At 40.8% G+C, this 27,623-nt stretch overlaps 1 protein-coding gene across 1 annotated transcript in view; it reads left to right on the top strand.

The window, feature by feature from the left end:
- The window catches only part of SNTG2 (syntrophin gamma 2), a 534,493-nt gene that overhangs the window by 239,823 nt on the left and 267,047 nt on the right, over positions 1 to 27,623 (top strand). Inside the window, exon 2 of the mRNA XM_075063695.1 lies at positions 16,560 to 16,697. Coding sequence (XP_074919796.1) covers positions 16,560 to 16,697 — 138 coding nt within the window. The remainder of the gene's footprint in view (positions 1 to 16,559; positions 16,698 to 27,623) is intronic.

Raw genomic sequence — 27,623 nt, 5'->3', positions numbered from 1 at the left:
TGCCTTTGTATTTGTTTGCTTTTTCACCATGAGAGAGTGAAACATTTCTGTCACAAACTGTGATTTATAATATTGACCAGGCAGCCACTTACTTTCTCCCGGTTTGAGTTGTTTTTTTTATTGGAATTAAGTGATATGAATCACATCTCACATAATTGCTGTTGCTGTCAGGGCTTTTTGTGATGTCTTGACTGTTTTATGCCCAGGTGCAAAACATACAATACTGCATCTCCATTTCTTGGTCAAAAAAAATAATGATCGTGTGTGAAGGATTCTCAGAAGAAATACAGTTTCTTTAAAAATAAGAGCCATGTTAATTGTTCTCCCTCTTTTCTTGATCATGTAAAATCTTCTGAATTGAAGATTAAGGAATATTTGTTTATAAGTGATTCATCTAAGGATAGCTACATGGTCTGTTTATTAAATACTTGATATTTACTTTCTCATTAAAGAGGCTGCAGGGTTATAATGCAAATAATAATTGTGTAATACGGGAAATACTGATGTTTAATATTTATTATTTTTGTCCTTGCAACTAATTGGTTATATATAACACTTGCTATGAATATAAGGGAGTTTAAGATAAAACAAGCTATTGAAATCTAAAAGCTAGTCTAAGTAAGGTGAGCATTGCAGCCTGCAGACAGAGTAGTGTTCTGTCTTACTGAATTCTCTTGCAACATAGGGATTTAAAAAAAAACACAACATTTTAAGCTGGTCAAATAGTATTTGTCAAATTCAACAAATGTCATAGTTTTTCATTGAATAATTTATTTAGTGCATACTTTTTAACGGTATCTGACTGCTCTTAGAATATTTCATGAATCACATAATATTTCATAAATCACATGAGTCACAAATTCATAGTCAGCTGCAATAATATAGTGAACTTTTCTCTGGCCTTGATCCTCCAAAGTGCTGAACACCAGGACCCCTGATCCAGCAAAGCATTTACTATACTTAACTATGTAGTCCCATTAAAGTCAATGATGTTTGCTAAATTGTGTTTCTAACCTTTAAAAGAATTAACCTTTAAAGTTCCAAATCTTTCTGGTATGCATAACACTTAACATTTCTGAGAGTTTAGTACGCAAAAAGGGTAATAATCACATAAAGAAAATACATTGTCTACCTAAGAAACATCTATTTATTCAAAAGCTAGATTTGTTGTATTTTCCATTCACACCACTGGTTCTAGCAGAATTTCATTCTAATATTCAGCATAATCTACTAATGACCATGATGTTTGCAGTTTATAAAAATCTGTCTTCTGAGATATGAGAATTTCACACAATAAACACCCCATGCTACATCAGGGAGTTACAAGGGAGTCTGCATTTTTATAATGGTTACAGTTGCTAGGCAATGAATGCTTGCCTCAGCTCTGAAATTTGATAACGTTTTGTTAACCAACAGAAGCAGTGGCATCTTGTGTATGATATTTTTTTTTCACATAGCTCACTTTTAATGGCCACAATTGCAGTTAAACCTCATAAGGACTTTTTTCAAAGAGTCCATTCTATGCCTTTTGTGCATTCATAGCTTGCTCTGCTGTGACAGTTTTCAAGGTTTCCCCAACCTACATTCAGCTTATATATATTGCTTTGTCAAGTGATAATTACCCCACATAAAGTGTGCACCAGTATTTTGGCGCATATTTTCCTTGTGAAATGCCTCAGAGAGTAAAAAATTCATGCAGACCCTGCTCTCTTCCTTTTATGGAAGCGTAGTGGTTAAGAGTGCCACCCTTTGATACGGGAGACCGCCCTTTGATACAAGAGAACGGGGTTCAAATTCTGGTTGGTACCCAACTTTCCAGTAGTGGTCCTTGGGCAAAAAGACCCCCTAATGCTTCACCTGCCTACCTCAAAAATATGAGAGTGACACGAACTAGGAGAATCATGCCGGCTCAGACGTCGCCCGGATTGACAAGGTCCGCGCCAGATGTTGAGGAACCAGGACAATCTGACTATAAGTGGGCTACTGGAACAAACCATTCATGGATGAGACAAGAGAAACTGGATTGATGGAATGCTACTACAACAGTAGACCTAATGAGAGGGGATATATGAAACGTATGAGGGGACTATGGATGGACAAAAGACCTACATCCACACTTACTGAGAAACAGCTAGTTTCCCAATGCTTCAACATAAGTAAAAGTGAAGCTGCTCTCACAGCTTGAATAGACCAACTCGCTTACATCCCAGACCTCAAGTAAACCTGGCTAGAACAAGGGATGTGCAGCCCACACCTGAAGCTGGAACTTCACTGCCACCCCCTCCATTGCAGAGCTACAAGCAGCTGATATAGGCATAAGAATCATGGAGAAACTAGCTACATCAATCCTTGAGACTGATTACCAAGGCTCAGTGGAGAAGTACCATCAGATAGTATGTTAGAACATGCCAATAGAGCCCTCATGAAAATCCCTACTACCACCATACTCAAACCTATGAGCTTGTGTTACACTACAGTTCTGTAATCCTGGGAGATGCCTTGGCTACTCGATCAGAACAACAACAGTTGTACCCACCTGGAAAAATGAGGTTGGAGGATAAGATCAAGGGCGACCCTCAGAGGAGAAAGTTTAGTCAGCTGGCTGGAATACACAGAAGGGTGTGTAGAGTTAAGGACAAGCTCGGCTACTGAAAAAAATACATGGGCCTGACTCCATCTGAAGCCCTAGAGATGCTAAACAAAGGCTCACAGCAGCTACCAGGCTAAGGAGATACACTAGAGAAAGCAGAGGCCAAAAAAGTAAAATTGCCCTGTTCTCCAAAGAACCGATCCAAGGTGTACTCCCAACTGCAGTGCAACAAACACATAACAGCAGAGCCACCGCAGCAGAAACTGAACAGTACTGGAAGAACATATGGGAGAAAGAGAAGACTCATAACACCAGTGCAAAGTGGCTGCAGGACCTGAGAACAGAGACACAGCAATCTCCCAGAGACAGAAACCAGTCACCATCACAGTAGAAGACATCCAGCAGCGGCAGAACAATGAGAGCTGGACAGCACCTGGACCAGACTTGATCCACCACCTACCGGCTAAAGAAGAAACTAACAGCAGTGCATGAACGGCCTAGCAGCAAACAAATGAACCAGCTGTCTAGCAGCACGGCTCCCACCCAAACTGGCTAACTACAAGGAAGGACAGTGTATGATCTGAAAGACCCCTGAAAGGGAACAGAAACCGTCCAACTAACCGGCCAATAACCTCTCTCCCACAACATGGAACGTTCCTATCATGGCTCATGAGGTCCGCCTCAAGCTACAGACGCATATGGGCTCAGTACATGCAGCATTAGCTAAGATAGGCATTGGGAAACAACACCAACAGGCTCAAAACACCACCAGATTGCTCATAGCATAGAGCAGTCGGCCCAAGGACTCCAATAGGTCTAGGCAGGTGACCATCTGAGCACAGCCGGATTGACTACCAGGAAAGCCTACGACTCAATGCCTGCACACATGTGGATCTCTGTGTAATTCGTGCGCGCTCTCATACAAAGTCAACAGCGACACTTAAGGACCTTCTTTCTCAAGAAGCTCCATGGGGCTAATGGAGAGACAAACACGAAGTCAATTCGAAGGCGCTTGCACAAGTGGGCCATCAAGTGCGGCATATACAGTGATGCCAACTGGTCTCCCGCTAGGTGTTCTGCATAGGCTTAAACCCCCTCAGGCCAGATAATCACAAGACCGGATATGGGTACAGGTTCAGGAGTGGAACCTACCATCAGCCACACTCCATTCTAACATGGATGACATCAAGCTGGTAGCTAGATATGAACGAGACTCGACTTGCTATTCCACCTGACGGACGCGATTACGAGTGGGATATAGGATGTCATTTCGAGACTTGGGAAAGTGTGGACCGGTATGAGTAGTTGAAAGAGAGGTAGAGGTAGTCAGACCGATGGGGTGTGGAAACTACCAGGCGGGCCACAAGCAGGACATACAGACCAGCTACAGTACTCTTGGCATCCCAGGCACTCACATGGAAACCATCGATGTAGGGGGCAAGAAGCGACCTAGCACAACCAAGTATCACTAACAGGATAAGGATGGTCCTGAAGAAGCCAGCTTCGTGGAAGAACAAGGATCCACGTCCTCAACAGATATGCCCTGCCGGTGGCACTCAGATACCTGCTGGATATAGTTGAGCTGCCCAAAGGGAGGACGATGGAGGCTGCTGATGTGAAACTCTGGAAGCCTCCTTCACTACATTGCACGATGGTTTTCCACCCAAGTCCACCACAACCAAGAGATCCTGTTATACCCAGCGGAAGAAGGACGGGCGGAGGCTCTGGTGAGCGTCAAACACAGGGTTTCACTGTCCTGGATTGAACCTGCGTAACATCAGGGGAGGTACATCAGTAAATGGCCCCAAAGATGGGCTGACTGAGAGAATGCCTGAAGATCCCCCTCTAACCAGTCCCTAATTATACCATTAGTGAACCCCCACCGCATGGTGATCTCAGAAGTTACCGTCCACTTATCTGACGTAAAATCACTCCCCGACTGGAAAGGTTACTAAAGCGCATCAAACCAGACAGCAGCACCAGAACAGTAAACACCCCTGAAGCAGGTCTGACTATGGGACCATATACGTCGGCTCCATGCACTAAAACACGGCAAGATGCAACCAGAACCCCACCACGGACGATTCGCATATGGGCTCCCCCCCCACATCACAGTGCTCGGGCAAGGATCCAGACCAGACGGACAGGCACTGCGTACTGGCCCAATCAACCTTAGACATCGTATGCTGGTAATAGACAAGGACCAGAAGGACAGCGGGTCGAGTGATAGATAAAGCAGTGCCAAGTGACGCAATATTCAGGAAAAGGAAATAGAGAAGTGGAGTAAGGTACCAGGTGGCCTGAAGAGGAACTAGAGAGGATATGGAAAGTGAAGGCAAAGTGGGTCCCAGTAGTTGGCAGAGCACTCGGGCTGATGACCTCCTAAGGCTCGGGTGAGTGCGCTTCCAACAAGCATCCCTAGGAACAAACATCAGAGCTCTTCTGTCCCAGAAGAGTGCAGGTGCTAGAACAGCTTAATGATACTGCGCAGAAACCTTCAACACTGTCCCAGGTCCTCTGGTAGAGGGCACGAGGTTGAGGAAGACACATACCACCCATAGGAGGTGAGAGAGAGATTTTTTTTTTAAAGACTGCTTTTCTATTGAATGAGAGCTCTTAATCCATAATTTAACCACTTGGCTGAAAACTGGGGAAACGCTCTCTTTTGATGTCATAAAACATTCTACAGAAAGCGCACTTTGTCCTTGACCATATTTTTTAATTACTTTCTTTATTTCTGTAGGTTCAGTACGGGCAAAAACCTTTTCCTTTGGTTCATCTGATAGAACATGCAACTGAAGTGCAAGTTGCTTCTGTAGTCTTCTGACATTCTTACATTTGATGGATGTAATGACAGATAGATGCAAGAGTATTTTTTTTCAGACTTTATTTGATTTGATAACCACCTGTATGTGTGTTGGCCATTATTTTAGTAACTATATTACTTTACATAGCAGTATATTTTTTCATGAGCAAGTAATCAGACTGCTTTGTTCATAACGTAACTATAACATAATGTTTTTGCTCTGTGCTCATGACTGGGAATTTGTAGTTTGGTTTTGGTGAGACTGCATTGACCATTTATTTTGCTGGACAGTGCATTTTTATGTCTCAGCTCTAACTCGGTTCTTTTATTCTAGATTTTTTTTTTCCAGTTCTCAGTTTCTTTTTTCTAGGATGAGGATGGCAGATTGATTTAGTTGGGAATTGGTCCTGCTTTGAGCAGGGGGTTGGACTAGATGACCTCCTGAGGTCATCTACAACCCTGATATTCTGTGATTCTATGAGATGTGGAGGGAGAGGTTGAGGTTGGTGTTTTTTGTTTTTTAATTGAAACATAATAATGATCTACCCACCTGATTGTAGATTTTATGGCAACTCAAAGTATTAGCTGGGATTGTATAGAATAGATGTTTAACACTAAACTACAGGAATATGTAGAATTTAGGTATGACACAAAGACAGGATCCTTTTAACAAGGGAGTATTGTACTGCCACCTGCCACAATGGGGTTCATTGAAACAGAGAGAGACTTAACCTCCAGGGATCCTGAGCCCAGCCTTATTGTGGTTTCAAGGACTCTGCTGCATGAAGGAGCAGACGAGGAAAGCTTGAAGTCGGGCAGAGATCTGGGTCCAAGGGAGTTAGGGTGGAGACTTGGATCTTTTCATCATCCAATTCCACCGGGATAGTATAGAAGCCAGGAATATTCCCCACAATAGTGGGACCATTCACCCTCTTACAAGAGCATTGGTCTGGGATGGAGATTCAGGCTCCTGCTCTGCTTAATCTGGGATGGAAAACTCCTCTGAATCAGGCAGAACAGGGACTTGAACCCACGTAACAGTCTGGTCACACATAGACACTCACTCTCATTTCTTTTTTTGCAAAAAAATCTTTGAAGGATTTTATTTTCATTCCAATGTGGAATGAAAACAAAATTCAAAACCTTAGAAGTTGCCACAAATGGAATTGTTGTCCTGAAGTCAAGTTTAATAATAATACTAAATCCCAGGATGTATTGACTTTTGCTCTTGCATGTGAGAAAATCCAATTCAGAGTTTTAGTCACTCATAATAATCTGCTGTTTGAGTCAGAATAAATAGCTATTGATGATTAAAAGAACTTTGAAGTGACTTTTAAATCCCTTAGTACAAGAGCAATATAGTGCAAGTATGATGTGAAGTGAATTTTTCCTATATTGAGGAATCTCATGTGTAAATGTATTTCCAACAACTATATCATTGACACAACAAGTATATAAATATTTATTAAGGGTGAAATTCATGGTGGAGAGGAAATGATCTGCACTACAAAACAGCACTCACTGGGGTTATGAGAAGCAGCAGCAGCAGCCACTCACAAGTTCCTCAGAGCAAAAGCTTGTTGGCATGGGCCAGGTGAAGGCCCATGGAATACACATTTACAAATATCCAATGGCAATAGCACTCCACATAATTGGTGTGAATAGTGGCCATGATGTATAAGGCAGGCTGCAGACCTATACGCTGTCCCCAGCCTGGAGTGAATGGTAGATTTAACTTCCAGCCATATCATAGAGCCCAGTTACTCGGGCTTTATCCACTTGAACTGGATTTCACTCAGTGCAGTAGTCCAGTGATTTTCAACCAGTGGGTCACTACTCCCAATATAAGAACATAAGAACAGCCATACTGGGTCAGACCAAAGGTCCATCTAGCCCAGTATCCTGTCTTCTGACAGTGGCCAATTCCAGGTGCCCCAGAGGGAATGAACAGAACTGGTAGTCAAGTGTTCCAATCTTTGTTGCCCATTCCCAGCTTCTGGGAAACAGAGGCTAGGGACATCATCCCTGTCCGTCCTGGCTAATAGCCATTGATGGACCTATCCTCTATGAATTTATCTAGTTCTTTTTTGAACCCTGTTATAGTCTTGGCCTTCCCAACATCCTCTGGCAAGGCATTCCACAGGTTGACAGTGCGTTGTGTGAAGAAATACTTTCTTTTGTTTGTTTTAAATCTGCTGCCTATTAGTTTCATTTGGTGACTCCTAGTTTTTGTGTTAGGAGAAGGAGTAAATAACACTTCCTTATTTACTTTCTCCACACCAGTCATGATTTTATAGACCTCTATCATATCCCCCCTTACTTGTCTCTTTTTCAAGCTGAAAAGTCCCAATCTTATTAATCTCTCCTCTTATGGAAGCCGTTCCATACCCCTAATCATTTTTGTTGCCCTTTTCTGAACCTTTTCCAATTCCAATATATCTCTTTTGAGACAGGGCAGTCACATCTGCACAAAGTATGCAAGATGTGGGCGTACCATGGATTTATGCAGAGGCAATGTGACATTTTCTGTCTTATTTCTTAAGGTTGAAGTTGGTGTTTTTGTTTTTTAACTGAAACATACTAATGATCTACCCACCTGGTTGTAGATTTTATGGCAACTCATAGTATTAGCTGGGATTGTATAGAATAGATGTTTAAAACCAAATTACAGGAATATATACAATTTAGGTATGAAACAAAGACAGGATCCTTTTAGCAAAGGAGAATTTCTTCCCTTTCTTAATGATTCCCAACATTCTGTTCGCTTTTTTGACTGCCGCTGCATTGAGTGGATGTTTTCAGAGAGCTATTCACGGTGACTCCAAGAACTCTTTCTTGAGTAGTAACAGCTAATTTAGACTCCATCATTTTATGTGTATAGTTGGGATTAGGTTTTACAGGTGCATTACTTTGCATTTATCAACACTAAATTTCATTTGGCATTTTGTTGCCCAGTCACCCAGTTTTGAGAAATCCTTTTGTAGCTCTTCACAGTCTGCCTGGGTTTTAACTACTTCCCAGGACAGGTCATGAAAGGCAGTCGGGGATGCAAGGCATTAAAAAACATACTACAATCCAAAACTAAGAGAAGTCTCACTTCCCCACTCATCTCACATCCTACCCTTCAGAGTTCAGTATTTTCTGTCATGCTCTTGAAACAAACACACAAATAAATTATGCAGGCTTATCATTGTTACCCTTGCTATTCTTCCTTTTACAGTAAATGTAAGGAGGTAACAAAAAATATTTGTTTTGAATAAGAGTTCATTTGTGAACCTGAAAAGGTTGAGAAACACCCCCTATTTCAATGTAATATTTGAGATGTTAAAAATACAGATTTAAGTAAATGCAAATGCAAAAGTGTAATGTATATGTTTTGTATTGGAGAGTTTTACTATAAGATTTTACTTGGCTAAAATGTTTTAGAAGAAAAATATTTCTGTATGTGTTTTGGTACAAGTTCATCTTGTGATTTTTGGGGAAAAAAAAGGAGTTTGCTTTCATTTGATAGAATCTATTTTTCTAACTGAAGAAAACCAAAGTCAGAATGCAGTGGAATTTGTAGGAGTGGTTGCTAAGTTGTTTCCTAACTATTTGCTCTGAATCTACTTGAAGGGGCTTATATTTAGGTGGAATAAATAGATTTTTTTAATAGATAAATTTTGGGAGGAGGGTAATGAAGGAAGCTAACAGCCTACCTGCATAAGAAAACACACACTGAAAAGGAGCATTAGCAGAGAATCTGAGGGGAATTTTTCACTAAAAAATCCTGCCCTTGCCTGGAAAACTGTAAAACTGCTGACCAAAGACATGAGCAATCTAGTAAAAGCTGAAACTTGTAAAAAGATAGCTGTAGCTCTCTAAATCATGATGGACTGTGGTAGATTTTGTTCACTCCTTTGTAAAGGAAACTCATGACAGACTGCTAATGGGCAGCCTCTGGGTGGAAAGTTTTATCTTTTCTATTTAAAGAAAAGAGTGAACTATGTTTAAGGTCTGACTGGCAGACTTAACCAGGCCAGAAGCAAACATCCAGAAGTGAACATACTCTTTAACCAAACTAAAATAAATCCAGTAATTAGAAGAGATGAGTTTTGGGAATACATATTGACCACACCTAAAAGCATTAATGGCAGAAACAGGGTGATAGGTTGTAGGATACTGCATGTGGGAGATGGTCTTTTTTTCCTTCTGTCAGGGCATGTGAGACCTATTAGCTCCAATCTGAGTAATTAAAGGGATTGAAGACCCCCTGAGGCACAGGCAACTAGTGACAGGAACAGAGTGACCTTAGCAACAGCCAACCTGATACGACATTGTGAATTTAGAATCATGTTTAGTGGTGGATTTATTTACATTAAGAATGTGTGTGGCTTGGCCAAAACATCACTAAAGCTAGTGGGTGCAACTGCCACCCTTCATTTAAGATAACTGTAAAAACTGTTAAGTTTCTTTATGAAACAGTAGAGGTCTCCACACCATAACACAGGCACATGTCGCCATAATACAGGCACATATGGGGCTGCTCAGGAATTTGAACTATGTGGAAGATGGGGTTGGCTAGGTATTGTTTTCAGTTGTGTGTGTGTGGGTGGGAGGAGAAGAATGAGAGAGAAAGGAGAAACATTATTCATTCTTGATGGGATCCCATCCTGAAAGAAATATTTTCTGAACCCCCACTTCTGGCTGTCAACCCCCAAACTTCTCCAAGCTCATCATTACAAGAAGCTCCCCACCAAACAGGACACACCAACTTGGCACTGGACCTTGCCAGAGCAACAAATGCAAAGCCTGCAGATATATCTCCACTGCTCAACACCCCAGAAAACACACCTTTCATGAGCCATGTATCCTAGATTGTCCATCACAACATGTGGTGTACCTCATCCAGTGCACTAAAAATCCCAATAACTGTGTGTGGGTGAAATCAGACAATTCGTACACTCTTGAATGAACTCACACAGGAAAATGATAAAAGACTAAAACAGCATGTCACCTGTGGCTGAATGCTTTTCACAAAGTGATCATTCTATATCTGACCTATCAGTCTTCATCCTCCAAGGAAACCTGCACAACACTTTCAAAAGATGAGCCTAGGAGCTTAAATTCATTACTCCGCTAGACACTGAAAATCATGGACTGAACAGAGACACTGGATTTATGGTTTATTACAACAATCTATAACCCACTAGCCTTCTCCCCCCACTCCTCTTTGTCCAATGACTGAAGAGGTATTACCAGACCACTCTACCTTGAATAGTCCTTTAGAATACTTGCTAACTACTTATGCTAAACAATCTGTTCCATCTTGCCTTTTGCTGTGAGGCTGTGAGTTCCTTTTCCAGTCCTGAAGAAGAGCTCTTTGTGGCTCAATAGCTTGTCTCTCTCACCAACAGAAGTTGGCCCAAAAAAAATATTCTTGTGTCTCTAATATCCTGGGATGGTCACAGGTACAACTACACTGCATATTACAGAAACACACATGGAGAAATAGCAGACAAAGCCAGAACAAGCACTGAAAGCATGACCCTGAGTAAAGCCTAGAAAGAGAGCTTTTGGGCTATGAGCAAGTCTACATTACGAAATTAAGTAGACCCAAGTTATATCAATGTACAGCCACTGAAGTAATTAAATTGCTTTTGCATGTCCACACTATGCTCCTTGTGTCAACGATGCATGTCCTCACCAGGAGCACTTGCACCAATTTAACTGTCAGAAGCTGTTTGTCAGAAGATGGGAATGGGCAACAGGGGATGGATCACTTGATGATTAACTGTTCTGTTCATTCTCTCTGGGATACCTGGCATTGGCCACTGTGGTAAGACAGGATACTGGGCTAGATCAACCTCTGGTCCTACTCAGTATGGCCTCTTTTTATATTCTTATGTCAGCGTGGGTCATTGCGGGACAGCTTCTGAAAGGCACCAACTATCAATGTAAGCAACACAATATCTGCACTGATACTGGATCAACTTAACTATATTGACCTAAGCTTCTTGTGGAGATGGTGTTATTAACTGTTATTAGTGGGCAAGTTACATGGGTAGGAGGTACATTTTAGTGTAGATGTTTACAGAGTTAGTTTGACATAAGTTGTCTTACATTGACCTAAATGCTGGCTGAAAGTGGATTAGCACTATGAGCAAAGAAACGATCTCCCGTTGTTTTGGTTCCTCCTGTATTCAGGAAAATGGCTTTGCATGTTCTTTGTAACTAAACAGGATTGTACCAAAGAAACAAGTGACTCTATCATCAATTTCTCCTCCTAATGGAAACAATCTGCAGGGCCCCAAATTTTGACACACCACTTGGGTCAAAAGGGGGTAATTTTGGACCATACCCAATATGGAGCATGGTACGAACTCTACCTGTTTACTCAGTAGTCACCCAGATAGATGTTCAAAAGCACCTGAAGAGGCAACTAGGTGTAACACTGACAGACCTTGGTCATTGGTGGGCAGGATTGAACCTGAGACCTCAGGAACTTAGTGCATATAGCCCTTAGCTGAGGCTGCAGAACAGACTAATTCATCTCTAAGTGGTCTTGGTGCCACTAGAGGGGACAGTGCACCACACCCAGAAGGTGTGTAGGTTACATACTTCCCATAGCTGAGGAAGCGCATCCAGAACTTCAGAGACTTCCCAGTTGAAATCCCAGACAAAACCCCACTTGTAATGCTGACAGACCCCAGTCGTCATCAGAATCAAACCTAGTACCTCTGGAACTTAGTGCATGAGCCTCTATTACATGAGTTAAAAGACATGTAGCCCTTAGCTAAGGCTGTATCGCAGACTCATTAATCTCTAAGTGGTCTTGGTGACACTAGAGGGAACACAGAGCACCACACCCAGGAAGTTTGTGGGTTACATAGGCAGCTGGTGGGGTTTTCAAAAGTGCATAGGCACTTAGTTGGTTTCAATGGAAGTCAGACATCGAGGCATTTTGAAATCCCATTAAGCATCTAGCAGTATCTTTAGACACCTAAATACTTTTGAAAATCTATCCCATGATGCCTAATTCTTCATTGTTATCGTTGAGGAGATGCATCTCCCTCTGAACCCTCTCCTTCATAGCCTAGGAGCCCCAGACCTTTCTGTAGCCAGCTGCTGGGGTGGCTGTACTACTCTCAATAGAGACTTGTTTTTACTCTAAAAATGCAATGAACATTAGGATAGCTATCATGGAGTATACGCCTGTACATGCAAAGACGAAGTCCCTATTAAAATGACCTAGTTCGAAAAGGCGCTTTGTCCTAACAAGATCCTGACTGGTGTATATAGAATTACTTTAGTTATGACATCTATTAACACACTGAGTGAACAGGTGAATCCCTGAACTCTGATACACAACCATTTATAATGATCTAAAAAGGCAAACTTGAAGGGCTGAAAGAAATCTAGATTAATCTTATTGATTTGGCAAGCAAATTAGGTATTGCTACATGTCACCTTAGATCACATCAAGGGCTGGATGGAAAGTGTGGTGAGTAATGGGTCCTAATAGGAAGAGAGGAGCTCCATTCAGAGTTTCAGTTGAAACAGTGTGATGAAAAATGCTAATTCAGTCAATTACTCCACACATCCCATTCATTACTGAATAAGCTATTACAAGTAGAAATTTGGGTTATATTTACTGAATTACTATAAAACACATGTAGCTGTCATAAATGGATAGGTAGGTAAGGGTTAAGTTTCTTTTACCTGAAAAGGGTAACCGAACACCTGACCAGAGGACCAATCAGAGAACTGGATTGTTTAAAGTCAGGGGCGGGAATTTGTATACTCGGGGTCTTTGTTGTTTTCTTAGCTATGAGGAAACAAGTCTTCTTCTAATTCTCTCCTAATACTTCTTCTAAACATCTGTAAGTACCCAGGAACCGCAAAGTAATTCAGCTATGATGGTCTTTGGGGTGTATTTACCTGTATGTTAATTTGTTGTGCTGGTTTAATTGGGCTATCTTTTAAATCAGACTGTTTCTTTATATTTTCTTATAAGCAAGAGCCTGTATTGAGTTTCTTAATGCAAGATGATTGTTTTATATTTTCTTTCTTTTTTTCTATAAAGTTTTCTTGTTAAACCTTGTGAAAGTTCTTTTCCTAGGGAGGCAAAGGGAAAAGCCAGGCTGTGGGCTATTTTCCTATTTGGGTCCAGGGAAAGAGCAGACTACGGGGAAAGAGACGAAGAATTCTCTCTGTTCTCTGGTGGTTACAGTTTTTCCCTCGTTCCTGGAGCAAGGGGGGTGGCAGAGCCCAGCTGTGGGTATTTTGCATCTCCATTGTCCTGAGGGAAGCAGAAAAGCTGGTTTCTTGGGTCACACAGGTTAGCCGCGAGGCAAGCCTGATAAGGAGGGGGAAGGGGTTATTTTCCCTGCTTTTAGCATCCAAGGGATTGGGAATCTGGGTGTCCCACCAAGGGAGGGTTGGGGACACCAGAGGGAGGAAAGGGGGGATCAGGCCCCATAGATTAATTCCTGATCTGGTGGCAGCGAGAATATCCAAGCTGGTAGTGAGCTTGGGGGAGTTTCAGGTAAGCCCCCAAACTTTGGACGCAAAAGTCCAGGTTTGGGACAGGACCAGACTGGTGGACACTAAAGTCCAGGTCTGGGACTGGACGGCTAGATTACCACAGTAGCAATTACTAGCCACCATTATTTGCTCCCTTGAGGTTATGCAGGGTGTTCTAAAGAGTTCTGTTCTCTTGTGGTGTTTCTGTGCAAGTAGTGGCAATGATGGGCTATCAGGGTCCAATATAACAATAATAGGATATTTTATGAATAACATAGAATTTGAGTGAGGTGATTTTACAAATGTATTCTTCCACATTTTAAAAATATCTGCTATTGCATAGGGCATCAGTTTTATTTACCAGTAATGCCTGTACAGTCACTTACAAAAAAAAAAACTAGCAAATCATCTTATCACTATTGATAATATCAAGGTACTGAAAACTTTGGAATGTTAGGAAGTGAAAGAACAATTGCATCCTTCTCAGACAGCATTGTACTTTTTTCAGACCTCCCTAATGGACACTGAGGGCTTGTCTACAATTTAAACACTACCATGGCACAGCTGTGCTGTGCAGATGTGCAGTTGTAGCGCTTCAGTGTAGACACTACCTATGCCGACAGAAAGGCATCTCCCATTAGCATAGGTAATCCATGCCAATGAGAGGTGGTGGCTAGGTTGATGGAACAATTCTTCTGTTGACCTACCGCTGTCTACACAGGGACTTTGGGTTAGCTTAACTATACCACTCAAGTGTAGTTAAACCAACTTAATTTTCTATTGTAGGCCAAGCTTAATCCTTCACCAACCATCACCAAAGAACATCCTCCTTAATAGTACAGAAATTAAAATATTATCAAAGAATTTAAATCCCAAATTTGATGTACCTTCAGTTTGTTATAAAACTTTTGAGGAATGAGCATTGAATGTGAAGGGCTTATTTCTTTTTAATATAATATAAAAATCAGATAAGAAAAAGCATGTGAAATTTTAAAGGAAATGCTCAGATTGGATCACAAATTATTGGGCTTGATATTGTTCATTACATATCAGGATACAATTATTTCCTGCACTACAGGAATCATTAAATTAAATGCTCTGATCTGTTTTATGCAAGAGGTCAGACTACATGATTATAGTTGCTCTCATTTGGCTTTAAAATCTGCCAACCTCCAAAATGATATTTACAATCTGCTCCTGTAAAGTCAATAGAGCACTAATTAATTAATCTCATTTTCCACAGTTGTGACAGGATCCTTAATTGTGCTAGCATGTAAATCACTCAAAGAAAAAAAAAATCAAAATGCCAAATCATGGATTTAAAAAGACTTGTAAATCAGGGAAAATATGAGTCATGGTGGAGATGAAAATGTTTTCCCTTGTGAATAGTACAGATGTTCTACTGCGCTAGCATCTATCAAACAGTGTGAATATGTGTACTTCAACTGTTTGGTATAGTAGGAAAAAAACAATCACAGCATTTTGATACCACTGTAAAAGGCAAATTAATAATTTCTAGACTGATAAATGTTGTAACTCAAATACAATCACACAATCACTTATTTCTGCTTTGAAAATAGATGTTTTGGTTTTTCTCTGCTATATAAAATGCAAATAGAATCATTTGTCTAAAGCTCATTATCTTCTGAAAATGTTCTAGTTCACTGACATTACCAATTAGATATTTTGGTCTTAATTCTGGAAACATTATTAAACCAAATCTCTCACAATGGAGACAAATGGGAGGACCAAAAACGTGAAAATGTTAATTTTTCTGTTAATGTATTTAGACATTTCAGGTGGCGTTATGTCACATTGCTTTTTATCTTATGTAATGTATTCTGCACATAATCTTATACAGAAAACTTGGAAAAATACTTTTTATTTTGGCTTCAGCTATATTTTGATGGCTTTTAGTAGTTAAACCAGCATATCTCAATTATTCAGTGTAGCTTACCATTTAGTTTTCTGATGACAGTGTACTTCCATTCACTGTGATGCATAACATTTAAGTCTTATGTAACTTCAGAAGTAGACATCTAGTTCGAGCTTCACAAATTTGAAATATATAATGTGTATGCTTGTGTATATGTGACATTGGGATGTAAAATGTTAATCCTCTGCACAATGGAACTCTGGACGGTAAAGGTAAAGCTTGTCTGTGCCATAGACTGAACTTTCTTGAGGATCAGTCTGAGGCCAGTCGGAGACTGGAGTGAACTCCCCCATCACAAACCTCACCACTGTCCACTCAAAGTGCAGTGTGCATTTCTTTAAACCTGGCCTTCTCTAATGAAAACACATCACAGCATGTATATTTAAAGCAAGCAAACAAACAAAAAATGCTTCCAAAACAGAACACCTCACTGAACCCACTTCTCCTGGCAGTGGAAAAAGGTCTTCAAGTGGGAATGAATTACACTTACACCCACTTGAAGGCTCATTTATATTGCCAGATAAGTGTAAATAGGCCTTTGAATGAACATTTGAATCAATTTAAAACCTCAGAAAGCAAGCTGATCTTTCACTTCCTGTTTCAATCAATATGCATTTTTGTGCAAAACCTATTGAAATGTAAAGACCTTTTATTGTTTATCAACATAAAATGCTCCTGTACTTAAACTGTTTTATTTGTATTTTTGTACTTTGTTTCCACAGACTAAAACGGGTATTGCATTGTTGTATGATGAAGGGTCTGAAAATGCCTATGACATCCAACTGAAGCTTACAAAAGAGGTACTAACAATTCAAAAGCAAGATGTCATCTGCGTTAGTGGAAGTGATCACAGTACAAACGTAAGTACTTCTATATCTATTTTACTTCCAACTATATATGTGTATGTGTTCCCAAATAGATATTCTATCAAATAAGACATATGAAAAGAATGAAACAATATATATGTGTGTGTGTGTGTGTGTGTGTGTGTGTGTGTGTGTGTGTGTGTGTGTGTGTGTGTAAAATAATATGTTATTCCGCCATAGGTTCCTTTCCAACTCCACTACTCTAGTAAGTGTAACATTGCAAGTAAAATAGGGACTGGCATATAAATACTGAGAATGCAGCATTTCACCACCAGAAAGATGGTTGGTTAGGTTATTAACTGAAGAAAGTGTTCTGTTCCCACTGAGAGCACTTTGAAAAGAAAGTATACTGCATCACTCATTTCCCCAGAATCTCTCCTTTATTTGTTCAAGAGCAGGACAGGCTGGGACAGCACTTGAAAGTCACTTTCTTCACAGTAAACTTTTCCAGGCAAACCTGGAACCTAAAAATGTGTGCTTGCACATATGCTACACTTCCTTTTCCCAGTGCAGTCTGAGTGCTAACTCTCTTAGAACTTTTAGCTCTGTCATGCACTCTGGCCATACAGAGGTCCACTTCTGTATCACCAGGTAAGATTTTCTTTATGCATAACAGGACGGCTATGCATATATGCTGTATAAGGAAGAACCTAGCAAGGAAAAGTATACAGTGGAATGTGGACAAGTTCCCAAAGTGGTAAATTTGCAAGAAAGGGTAGTTATGTTGTGTTCCTCTGGAAACAAGTGTAGGTGTACCACATTAAATGAGCACAAGAAGTTTCTTGTACTGTATTGGGGGTTCCTGGATAAAGTATGCATGACAGCCTCCTCAAAGACTTAGTCAATAGAGAACACTCAGGGCTTGTTTTCATTTAAAATGGTACAGTGGTGCTGCTGCAGTGCTTCAGTGTAGACACTAGCCATGCTAATTGGAGAGAATCTCCCATTGGTATTATCCACCTCCTCAAGAGGCGGCAGCACTGTCTACATGGGGACTTAGCTCAACTTAGTAACACTGCTCAGGGATGTGGATTTTTCACATTCCTGACCAATGTAGTTAAACTAATTTTCTTTTGTAGACCAGGCCTCAGTTTACCTCTGGTATTACACATCTTTTCAGCTAAACATAAAATTTAACACTTGGGGACATTACGTGAGTTTGATTCCCTGTAGAGTCTCTACAGCAGGAAATGGATTATACTTCAACAACATACACACACATTATTTCCCCCTTTCCACTCAAATGGCTAGTTTTAGTTCAGAGCCCTTAGAATGTCCCAGTTGGGGTATAAATTGGCAATGGAGCCTGGTATTTTCATTCGTGCAGTCTTGTTTGTTCACAAGGAATATACAAGTTCCTGCTTCTCCAAACTGAAGAGGAATCAGAAACAAAATAGTAGTTTCTTAGCTTACAGTTCCAAGCATCTTTAGCCAATACCAGACCCCGAAATCTCTAGCTTTTTTCCAGAGTTGTACACCAAGCTCACTGCCTGCTGCATGGCTTTCTTGCCTTTTTGCTCCAACCCCGTTCTCTGTTTCTGTTCTGTTCTCCCTCTTTCCCTTCACTCATATACTTTACTCAAAACAATGCTCAGCAAAGCCCCCCTGTCCATCCTAAAACTCCTCAGCAGGTTCACATAACACTTTTATCTTAGCTTTGGGTTTGTGATGAATTTATCCTTGCAGTTATGCTAATTGAAGATTGTGTTCACATCTATCAGACTCACCTGAGATTTTTTTTTTTTTTTAAAGTTTTGGACAGTTAATGCCATCCAAGAATAATCCAATACAAATTGCTAATAGTAGTTAGAAATGTTTTCTCTTGTGTAATTGTCCCAGACTATTGTATGTGAATGTGACTTATTTATAAAAATGTGCAAGGTGACATATAGGGCCTGGTCTACACTACGCGTTTAAATCGATTTAAAGAGCGTTAAATCGATTTAATGCTGTACCCGTCCACACTACAACGTCCTTTATATCGATATAAAGGGCTCTTTAAATCGATTTCTGTACTCCACCCTGACGAGAGGAGTAGCGCTAAATTCGATATTAACATATTGGATTACGGTTAGTGTGGACGGAAATCAGCGCTGCGTGACAAGCGTAACGGGAAGCCAGAGACTCAAATGGACGCTCATGGATGGAGGGGGTACTGAGGACTCCAGCTATCCCACAGTCCACAGCAGTCTCTGAAAGTATTTGCATTCTTGGCTGAGCTCCCAATGTCTGTAGGTTCAAACACAGTGTCTGGCGTGGTTCAGGGAATAGCTCCTCAGTTTCCCCCCCCCCCCACCACGTGTGAAAAGAAAAGGGAAAGAAATCATTTCTTGACTTCTTTCAATGTCACCCTATGTGTACTGAATGCTGCTGGTAGACGCGATGCTGCAGCAGTGAAGAGCAGTATCCGCTCTCTCCCTCCCCCTCCCGGTGGTAGACGGTGCAATAGGACTAGTAACCATCAGCTCATGAATATCTAACATGTTGACATGGCCGGGAGGCCTGGGTAAAAACATGGGAATGGTTACTCCCAGTAGATAGGACAGAACGGCTAATAACAGCTTCATCATAGCAACTGGGGGCTTCATCAGCCCCTCTCCTTTCCTGTGTAAAGAAAAGATTCTGTACTGCCTGGACTGTCATAGCAGCAGCATGCTGGGCTCCTCTCCCCCACACCGCTTAATGTCCTGCCTGGACTATCATCGTGCCGGGAGGCTGCCTCCCCCTCATTTTATGTCACTAAACACTCAGTGTTTCTTATTCCTGCATTCTTTATTACTTCATGACACAAATGGGCAGGACACTGCCACGGTAGCCCAGGAAGGTTGGGGGAGGAGGAAGCAACGGGTGGGGTTGTTGCAGGGGCACCCCTGTGAATACTGACACGGAGCAGCTGTGCTCTGATACACTGGTCCTCTAATACACTTGCCCCTTATTCTAGGGCAGGACTGACTCTATTTTAGAAACCATAAGGGAGGGATTGACTCAGTCCCAAGTGAGTCAATCCCATTTGCTTTTGCGTTGCCGCCCCCGGCCGATTTCAGCCAGGGGCACTCATGATAGCAGCGGACAGTACAGAGGGGGAGATAAACCGCACAGTTCATTGCCAGTTTTTCTCCTTGGCAGTAGACGGTACAGAACGACCGGTACGGTAACCATCTCTGCTATCATTGCAAAAGCAAGTGAATGCTGCTGTGTAGCGCTGGAGTATCGCCTCTCTCTCCGCGGCATCCAGTACACATACGGTGCCGGAAAAAAAAAAAGCTGAACGGGCTCCATGGTTGCCGTGCTATGGCGTCTGCCAGGGCAATCCAGGGAAAAACGGCGCGAAAGGATTGTCAGCTGATGTTTTCCCCGGAGGAAGGAATGACTGACGACATTTACCCAGAACCACCCGCGACAATAATGATTCAACCAGAATTCCAAGGGGCGGGGGAGACTGCGGGAACTATGGGATAGCTACGGAAAGCTACCCACAATGCAATGCTTCAGAAATCGACATTAGCCTCGGACCATGGACGCACAATGCCGAATTACTGTGCCTAGTGTGGCCGCATGAAATCGAATTTATAATATCAGTTTTATAAAACCAATTTTAGCTAATTCGATATTATCTCGTAGTGTAGACGTTGCCTAGGATACCACTCTGTGAAGTGAAAAGCATGTCACATTGTGATTGGTTTGTTGAGACATACCTCTGCCAAAATGATCACCTTGTGAATATCTTTCACTTCACTGAATGGCATGAAATGCTGCAGTTCTAACTGTAAAATGCTACAGTAGTTATTGGTAAGGCACCTAGCACTAATTAGTGTATATGCAATTTGTGGTCACAATAAAACATAATATGTAGTTGCAAATGCATGGTATCTTGTCTAACTAAGCATTTTTAATGTGCCAGTTTCAATAGTATATTGTACATAAATTAGGAAGCCTTACTTCTATCACAAAGGATATTAAATTAAATTAAGTTCTATTCAACTTCCTCATTTCAGGCTATTTCTTGACTGAAACCAGCCAATAGTGATTACCTTCTAGAAGGAAATATGGTCAGCCATTATCATGATTGATTACTGGGATAAAACCTGTGCAAAAAGTTAGGTCTTGCATCACTTTCTAAAAGTCTTTAGATTTGGGCTCGTCTGGATTTTTGATTAAATTTAATACCACATTCAGAGGGTCCTCCACTCAAGATTCTCTGCCTGCAGACCTGGTAATTTCATCCGGAGGACCTTCAGCTTCAGTGCCATCTTTCTTCAGAGCTGCCATTGTAGGGTACAGAGAGAGAGAGACAGGCTTTGATAACATTTGGAACTTAAAGATGAGAACCAGGACTTTGAAACTGATCTGGAAGTGGACAGATGGTCATTGTAAAAGGTGGAGCACAGATGTAAAGTGGACAACTTTGTGCTGAAGAAGTTGAAATTCTCACAGATTGCCCTAGTTAAATCATAGGTAAACCTGTAGGTGTGAAAGTCACTTTGTGTGCATAGGAAAGGAAAAGGCCTCTCCTATCTTAGCAGCAGTTGTGTTGTGTTGATACTGTAAGGGAGAAAGGTGAGGGCAATATAGGGGCAATCTTATTTTACCTAGTAAATCTCTTCATGGTTTGAGCTCTGTGTATCTTAGAGAACATGTATGTCTTCATACTGCTTTCAGGCAGCTGCGGTAAACTAGGAAGTTCAGCTGACAATGACAAGATTGAAATATCATGTGATTCCTTGCAAGGAATTTTCAGTCTAACAGAGCTGTTGTTGTTTTAAAGCTTCTGGATACTTGTAACATCTATGTGTTTACTTGGGGAATTTCTATGAGGAATTAGTTGCAGTTGGAGTCTGGGCCTTTCTTTGATGGGTGAAATTCTTTTTCATGTCATTTCGGCTAATATTATGTTAATTTGACCTTATATTTTAAATATTTTAACTTATGTATATTTTAGGTGGCCTTGTGTGATATAATGGGTATCTTTAGTAAATAAATGATCAGAGTTGTCAATATCCTATTTGTATTATATTTCATTGCCCATTCTACCATCCCACCATTTTCCTGGTGTTTTGGTGATCATCAGACTTTTTCACTCCATAACTTTTTCACTCACTCACCTGCACACAGTCTTAAACAAGTACAAACAAAAAACCTGAAATCAAGCTTTTTTCCCCCTACCACATGCAGGGAGGGGAGGAAAAAAAGAGTTTATTTCTGTTTTTCAGTACTGGGGATGCATTATGGTGAAGGTCCACATAAGTACCTATGTAGGAAAATATAGATTAATTATGAGTAAAAACTAATGAGGGTAAGATGGAAGAAGAGGCAGGACAAGGGTAATCACAGTATGATTGTGGTTGATTAGGTCTGTTATGACAGCATCTTTAAGGTTCAAATTTTTTACTATTTTTTTGAATTGTGTATGTATATGCATGGTACAGGCACAATAATATCTACTTCCTTACCAAGATGTTGAAATTTAAACATCCATTTTTCTGAGTTTATCACTTGTTAGCAACATATACAGACAATTATAGTTGCCTTTAAGAAGTGCCAGAATTTCACCTTGCTTTTTCTGCCTGATTTCAAGTAATGTGTTTTTCAGTTCCTATTATACTATTAATTTATACTCCAGGAAAAAAGAAACAAAATTCCATCATTGTACTTAATTGTTTATTCTTTTAAATGTCCTTTTTTCTTCAGCTTCTATAAGGTTCTAAAGTAAAAAGGAGCCTAAGGAAACTACATTTACCCTGCAAACATTGTTAATGCTGTCTCAGCTTTGGGATACTACAATTTTAATCTGCTTTTCTCATTAGACTTTATTGATTTGCTAAATTATATAGGGATAATAGAATCTTAAATGCCACAAACCATCTAAGTCATAACATGCAATGATATTGTGTGCATAGGCAACACAACAGAGACTTATGGATGGAAGAATGGTCGCTTACAATGTCCATGCAAATGCTACTGATCTGAATAATTAAACATATCTTTCTGAGAGATCAGACATGGAAAGACACTCTCATAGGTAGACTAGGAGGATTAAGTGTTTTGAATGAAAGGACAGAGACCCTGAACTGGAAAGTATCCAATGGGTGTCACTGTTTGACTTGTTCATAGCACTTGTGTTGCCGAGCAGGTGGGCTGTTGTGATTTGTATTCTGAGCCATTTTCAGAGTGAATGGCTTCTTTCTTGGCATGATGAGTTGCAACTTAGCAGTCAACATGGAGATCATTAACGTGTGGATTGCTGTACCCATGTCTATGTCCAATAAGCATAGTGTACTGGCCAGTTGAAGATGGAAAGTGGGTATCCAATAGTCCAAAAGATCCCAGGCTGTGAACTTATTAACACTCAAAGGGCAGATGCCCTTTCTATGGCATACACCACTACTGAGAGCAGGTTTTTCAAAGTGCGTCCCTCTCTTACAACCTTCCACCTGCTGTTCATCTAGGTGCTGCAGTTAGGCATTGAAAAAGCTGGGAGATGCTGCTATTTGTGTTTGATGTAGAGGAGATATATAATATGTTGTCTGCATATTGATGGTATTTCAGCCCATATTGTCTTACTAACTCCTGCAATGGCTTCATGTGGGTGTAGTACAATATGAAGTAGAAGAATGAGCCTTGCGGGAGTTCAGGGGTGGGCTTTATAGGTAAAGGAACAGTTTCCTCTACATTTAGATTGTAAGGTCTTATTACAAGTAAGGTGGCTATTATATATCTGGAAGGCACTTAGCAGACCTGAGGACAATATAGAAATAAATACAGTTTGACCATTTATCTATGACTACTTCATCTTTGCTGTAATTGGGGTTGACAGCTCTTGTTCTTCATCTCCAAGTGTTCCTGTCAAATGTGTCTTCTAAGATGAGACCGACCTTCTTAGTGTCCTCCTTTGGAGTCCCGAACTACCTTTTTCTAGGTTTTCCTCATGGTGTTAGTCTCCCTACTACCACATCTTGACTCTCTGATCAACATATTATGTGTTTCATCATCTTATATGACCTACCATCTTAATCAATACTTCCTCAACATTTCTAGGACAGGGGCATCAGCATCATGTCTTATATCATATCATTGCATAGCCTGTTAGCTCTTGTCTTACCCAGTGTCCACCTAAGCATTCTCATTTTGACAGTGTGCAGTAGGTGTTCTTTCTTCCTCATTGGACAGCATTCCAATCCATACATTATGGCTGGTCTAATCATGATCTTAAATAATTTGTTCTTTAGTTTATTTGGCATACTCTTGTCACAGAAAATTCCCATCAATCCCCTCCATTTATGTTAAGTGCTCTTCATGCAACTTCTAACATCTGCAACTTCTGAGAGTTTTGTCATGGCTCATTACTGAACCAAAGTATTTAAATTGCTGCACAGACATTAACTCTATATCATCTAGTGTTTCATTGTCCTTCTCAGTGAAACTTTACACACATTCCATCTTTTGTTGGCTGATTTGTAAACCATTTTCTTCCAATGCTATCTTCCATTGCTCTAAGTATCTTTCCATTTTGCCTTTATCTTTGCCGCACACTATAATGTCATCTGCAAAAAACATACTCCATGGAGCCTCACCCCAATATCCTGTGTCAAAGTGTTCATTACAGGCACAAATAGAAATGAATTTAGGACTGGCCTTGATGCAGACCTACCCTCACAGTGAATGGCTTACTGTAGCTGAAGCTGCTTCTCACTATTGTGCTACCCTCCTGTGTGTCAATGATAGTCTGAACATATGTCTCCTGAAGATTGTGAAACTGCAGGCACCACTATATCAATTCTCCAGGAACTTTGGCCTATGCCTTCTATCTGTTCAGAAACCCTAAATGCAATTGCTTGTATTTTTCCCTGTACTTATCCTGCAATATTTGAGCTGCACACACAGTATCCAGTGTTGACCTTCTTGGCATAAACCCAAATTGGTTGTCACTTACTTGGTGCTCAAGTTTTAGTGATAATTTGATCATTCTTTCCAACCAGCTCATTGTGTGACTCATAAACATGATGAATTGGTAATTACATACTGACACATCCCCTTTCTGCTTGAAGATAGAGACCAACGTGCTCTTCCTCTACTCCTCAGGGATTTTTCCAATTTGGAGGCAATGATAATAGGTCTTGTGAGGTTATTGCTTGAGCATACTTCCCTCAGTAGTTTCCTTGGATTGTCTTAATTGAGCAATTTCTCCTAAAACCAGTGCCATCTCCTAATGATTTTGCCATTTTCCACCTGTATTGTTCCATTTTATCTTTGACACAAATCATAGCTTCGAAGTCATCAATGCTTTTTTGCCTGATCTTGACTAATCTGTATATTCCTTTATCCCCCTTCTTCATAAACAGTCTGGGATATAAGGCTCTATGTGCTTATGCAACAGCTCTTTTCATCTTTTTCTTTGGCAGCTGGTATTACTCGTAATTTTCCACCACTTTTACTTTCTGCTATTTCTTAAACTTTTACATCTTTACTGCCTCCTGCACATGGCTGAACCACCACCATGTCTCTTTGCCATGACATTTCCCTCCTTCTCTTTGGCCACATGCAGTTTTTTCTATTTCTGTAATATGTTTGGATATTTTCCCCCAGGCCTCACTGGCGTCATCATGGTTGGTTTAGTCATTGTCCAACCCTTTGTAAAACCTCATACTGAAATCTGATACTAATTTCCCTGTCCATGAACCTCTATCTTTTTATCCATTGTTCTACAACTCATCTGTTGTCCCTCATTAGCCTTATAGACTCACAGACTCATTGTGACCATCTTGTCTGACCTCCTGCACATTGCAGACCACAGAATCTCCCCCACCCTCACCTGAAATAGACTCCTAACCTCTGGCTGAGTTACTGAAATCCTCAAATCCTGGTTTAAAAACTTCAAGTTACAGAGAATTCATTATTTACATTAGTTTAAACCTGCAAGTGACTCATGCCCCATGCTGCAGAGGAAGGCGAAAAGCCTCAAGGGTCTCTGTCAGTCTGACTGGGGAGGAAATTCCTTCCTGACCCCAAATATGGTGATCAGTTAGACCCCAAGTATGTGGACAAGACCCACCAGGAAGATACCTGGGAAAGGATTCTCTTTAGTAACTCAGAGCCCACCCCATATAGTGTCCCATCTCCAGCCTTTTCATCCAGAAGTCCATTATAGGCAATCTCTGTTGCTCCGCAATCTGCTCAACTGGAGTCACTTTACAGTCTCTTGTGTTTTTTAAATTTATTTTTCTTGTCAGGAAGTAGTGAATCTGGGACCTACTGGCATCACTCTTGTACGTAATTAAATGCTCCTCTTTCTGTACAAAATATGTCTTGGCAACAATCAAGCCACTTGCTCTGCCTAAATCTGATATCAGCACCAGCTTCATTTCTGGATTCAAAGCCTCTGCCTCCTTGACAGTTGTCATGTCCATTGAGATCCATTCCGAAAACCAGGCATTCAGATTGTAGTACTTCATGTTTCACTTGGTTCAGAAGTATCTGGAATTTCTCCTCACCTTGCAGCACATATCCGTATATAACATTTAAATAGTTGGTCTCAGCTAGGTACTACTCCAGCCTTTTGTCAGCCAGTCACTCTTCCTTTGGAAGTCCATTACTTTATCTTGTAAGGTTTCTGCTACAATTATTCCTACTCCATTTCTATTTACTACTAAACCATGATACATTATCGTTAAATCCTCCCCGGTGTTCATGGATTTTGATCTTTCATTTTGTTTCATGTATACAAGCATGTGCACTCTCCTTCTCAGTATCTCATCTACTTCTCTGAGGTTCCTATTAATTATTCCCACATTCAGGGAAACCACACATAGTTCTTCGGCTGACTTCTTAAGCCACATGTACTCAGAATGCAGTAGCCTTGTTAGACTTTTCACATTTTTCCCCGGGGACCACCCTAGCATTATACTGAAGATGAAGATCTGTTGAGATGTTTATACTTGACTGTGTAATTGAAATTGAATGCCTTTTTCTAAACCGTTTCTGTTTCTGACTCAGACTACACTGGCAAATCTAGAATATTTTGACCAGACCACAAAATAATAATTTATGATTTCAGGGAGAGAGAGAGAGAGAGTGTCTGTGTGTGTGTGTGTGTGTGTGTGTGTGGTGGTGGTGGTGGAAGGTTGTGGACAAGAGAGGGGAAGAGTTAAAGCCTTTGTGAGCATGTAGATTCCTAGGAAAATCTTTTGAAAATAGAGGTGAAATCTAGTATATTGAAAATACACACAATTGTTCTTCAGAAGTACCTGTATCAGCCAGGGATAAATCATTGGTGTCTGAATGGTTAGTAGTATCCAGAGAAGGAAATGAATTGCACTAGGAGCAGGTCAATATTTTTCCTAAATTCCCAATTGCTCCTTCCAGTATAAGGGATGCGTGCATTGACACATCTCATTATGTACCACACACTATTTAGGTGTGATTTGTCAGTTTAATTTAATTTACTATGTCTTTCAACTCCTTCACTCCACATTTTCCTCCCTGTCTGCATGTCTCATCCCCTCAACGCATGGCTTGGCCTTTCTTTTTTCCCAGGCATTCTCTTCTTTCCCTCCATCCACTTGTCTTCAGTCCTAATTTCTTGTACAGAAACTTCTTGCTTCTTCCCACTCCTTCTCATCACATCTCGTATATCTCTTTCCCCCAGCAAATCTATCTCTTCTTACTTCTCCCTCACTCACAATTCTCACTCTCCCTGCCTGCCATCCACTTCAAAACAAGTAGTCTTTCCAGCTTCTTTTCACTCGTAATCAGCCCCTCCTGCACAGCAAAACAGCTTCTGACTTATCTTGGGAGTCAGACCAAGTTCTGGCAAAGAGATATCAAACACAGGCTTTTGGCTTGGAAGTTGGTAGAGGGCTCACTCCCTAAAAGGCTAGCTGCAGTAAGGTTAGGAGGCTGGTAGCATGATGGGGACATGTACTT

Source organism: Chelonoidis abingdonii, chromosome 3 (genome assembly GCF_003597395.2).
Source record: "Chelonoidis abingdonii isolate Lonesome George chromosome 3, CheloAbing_2.0, whole genome shotgun sequence".
NCBI lineage: Eukaryota > Metazoa > Chordata > Testudines > Testudinidae > Chelonoidis > Chelonoidis abingdonii.
Note: the sequence above shows the minus strand (reverse complement) of the source record. Positions and strands in the feature narration are given on the sequence as shown.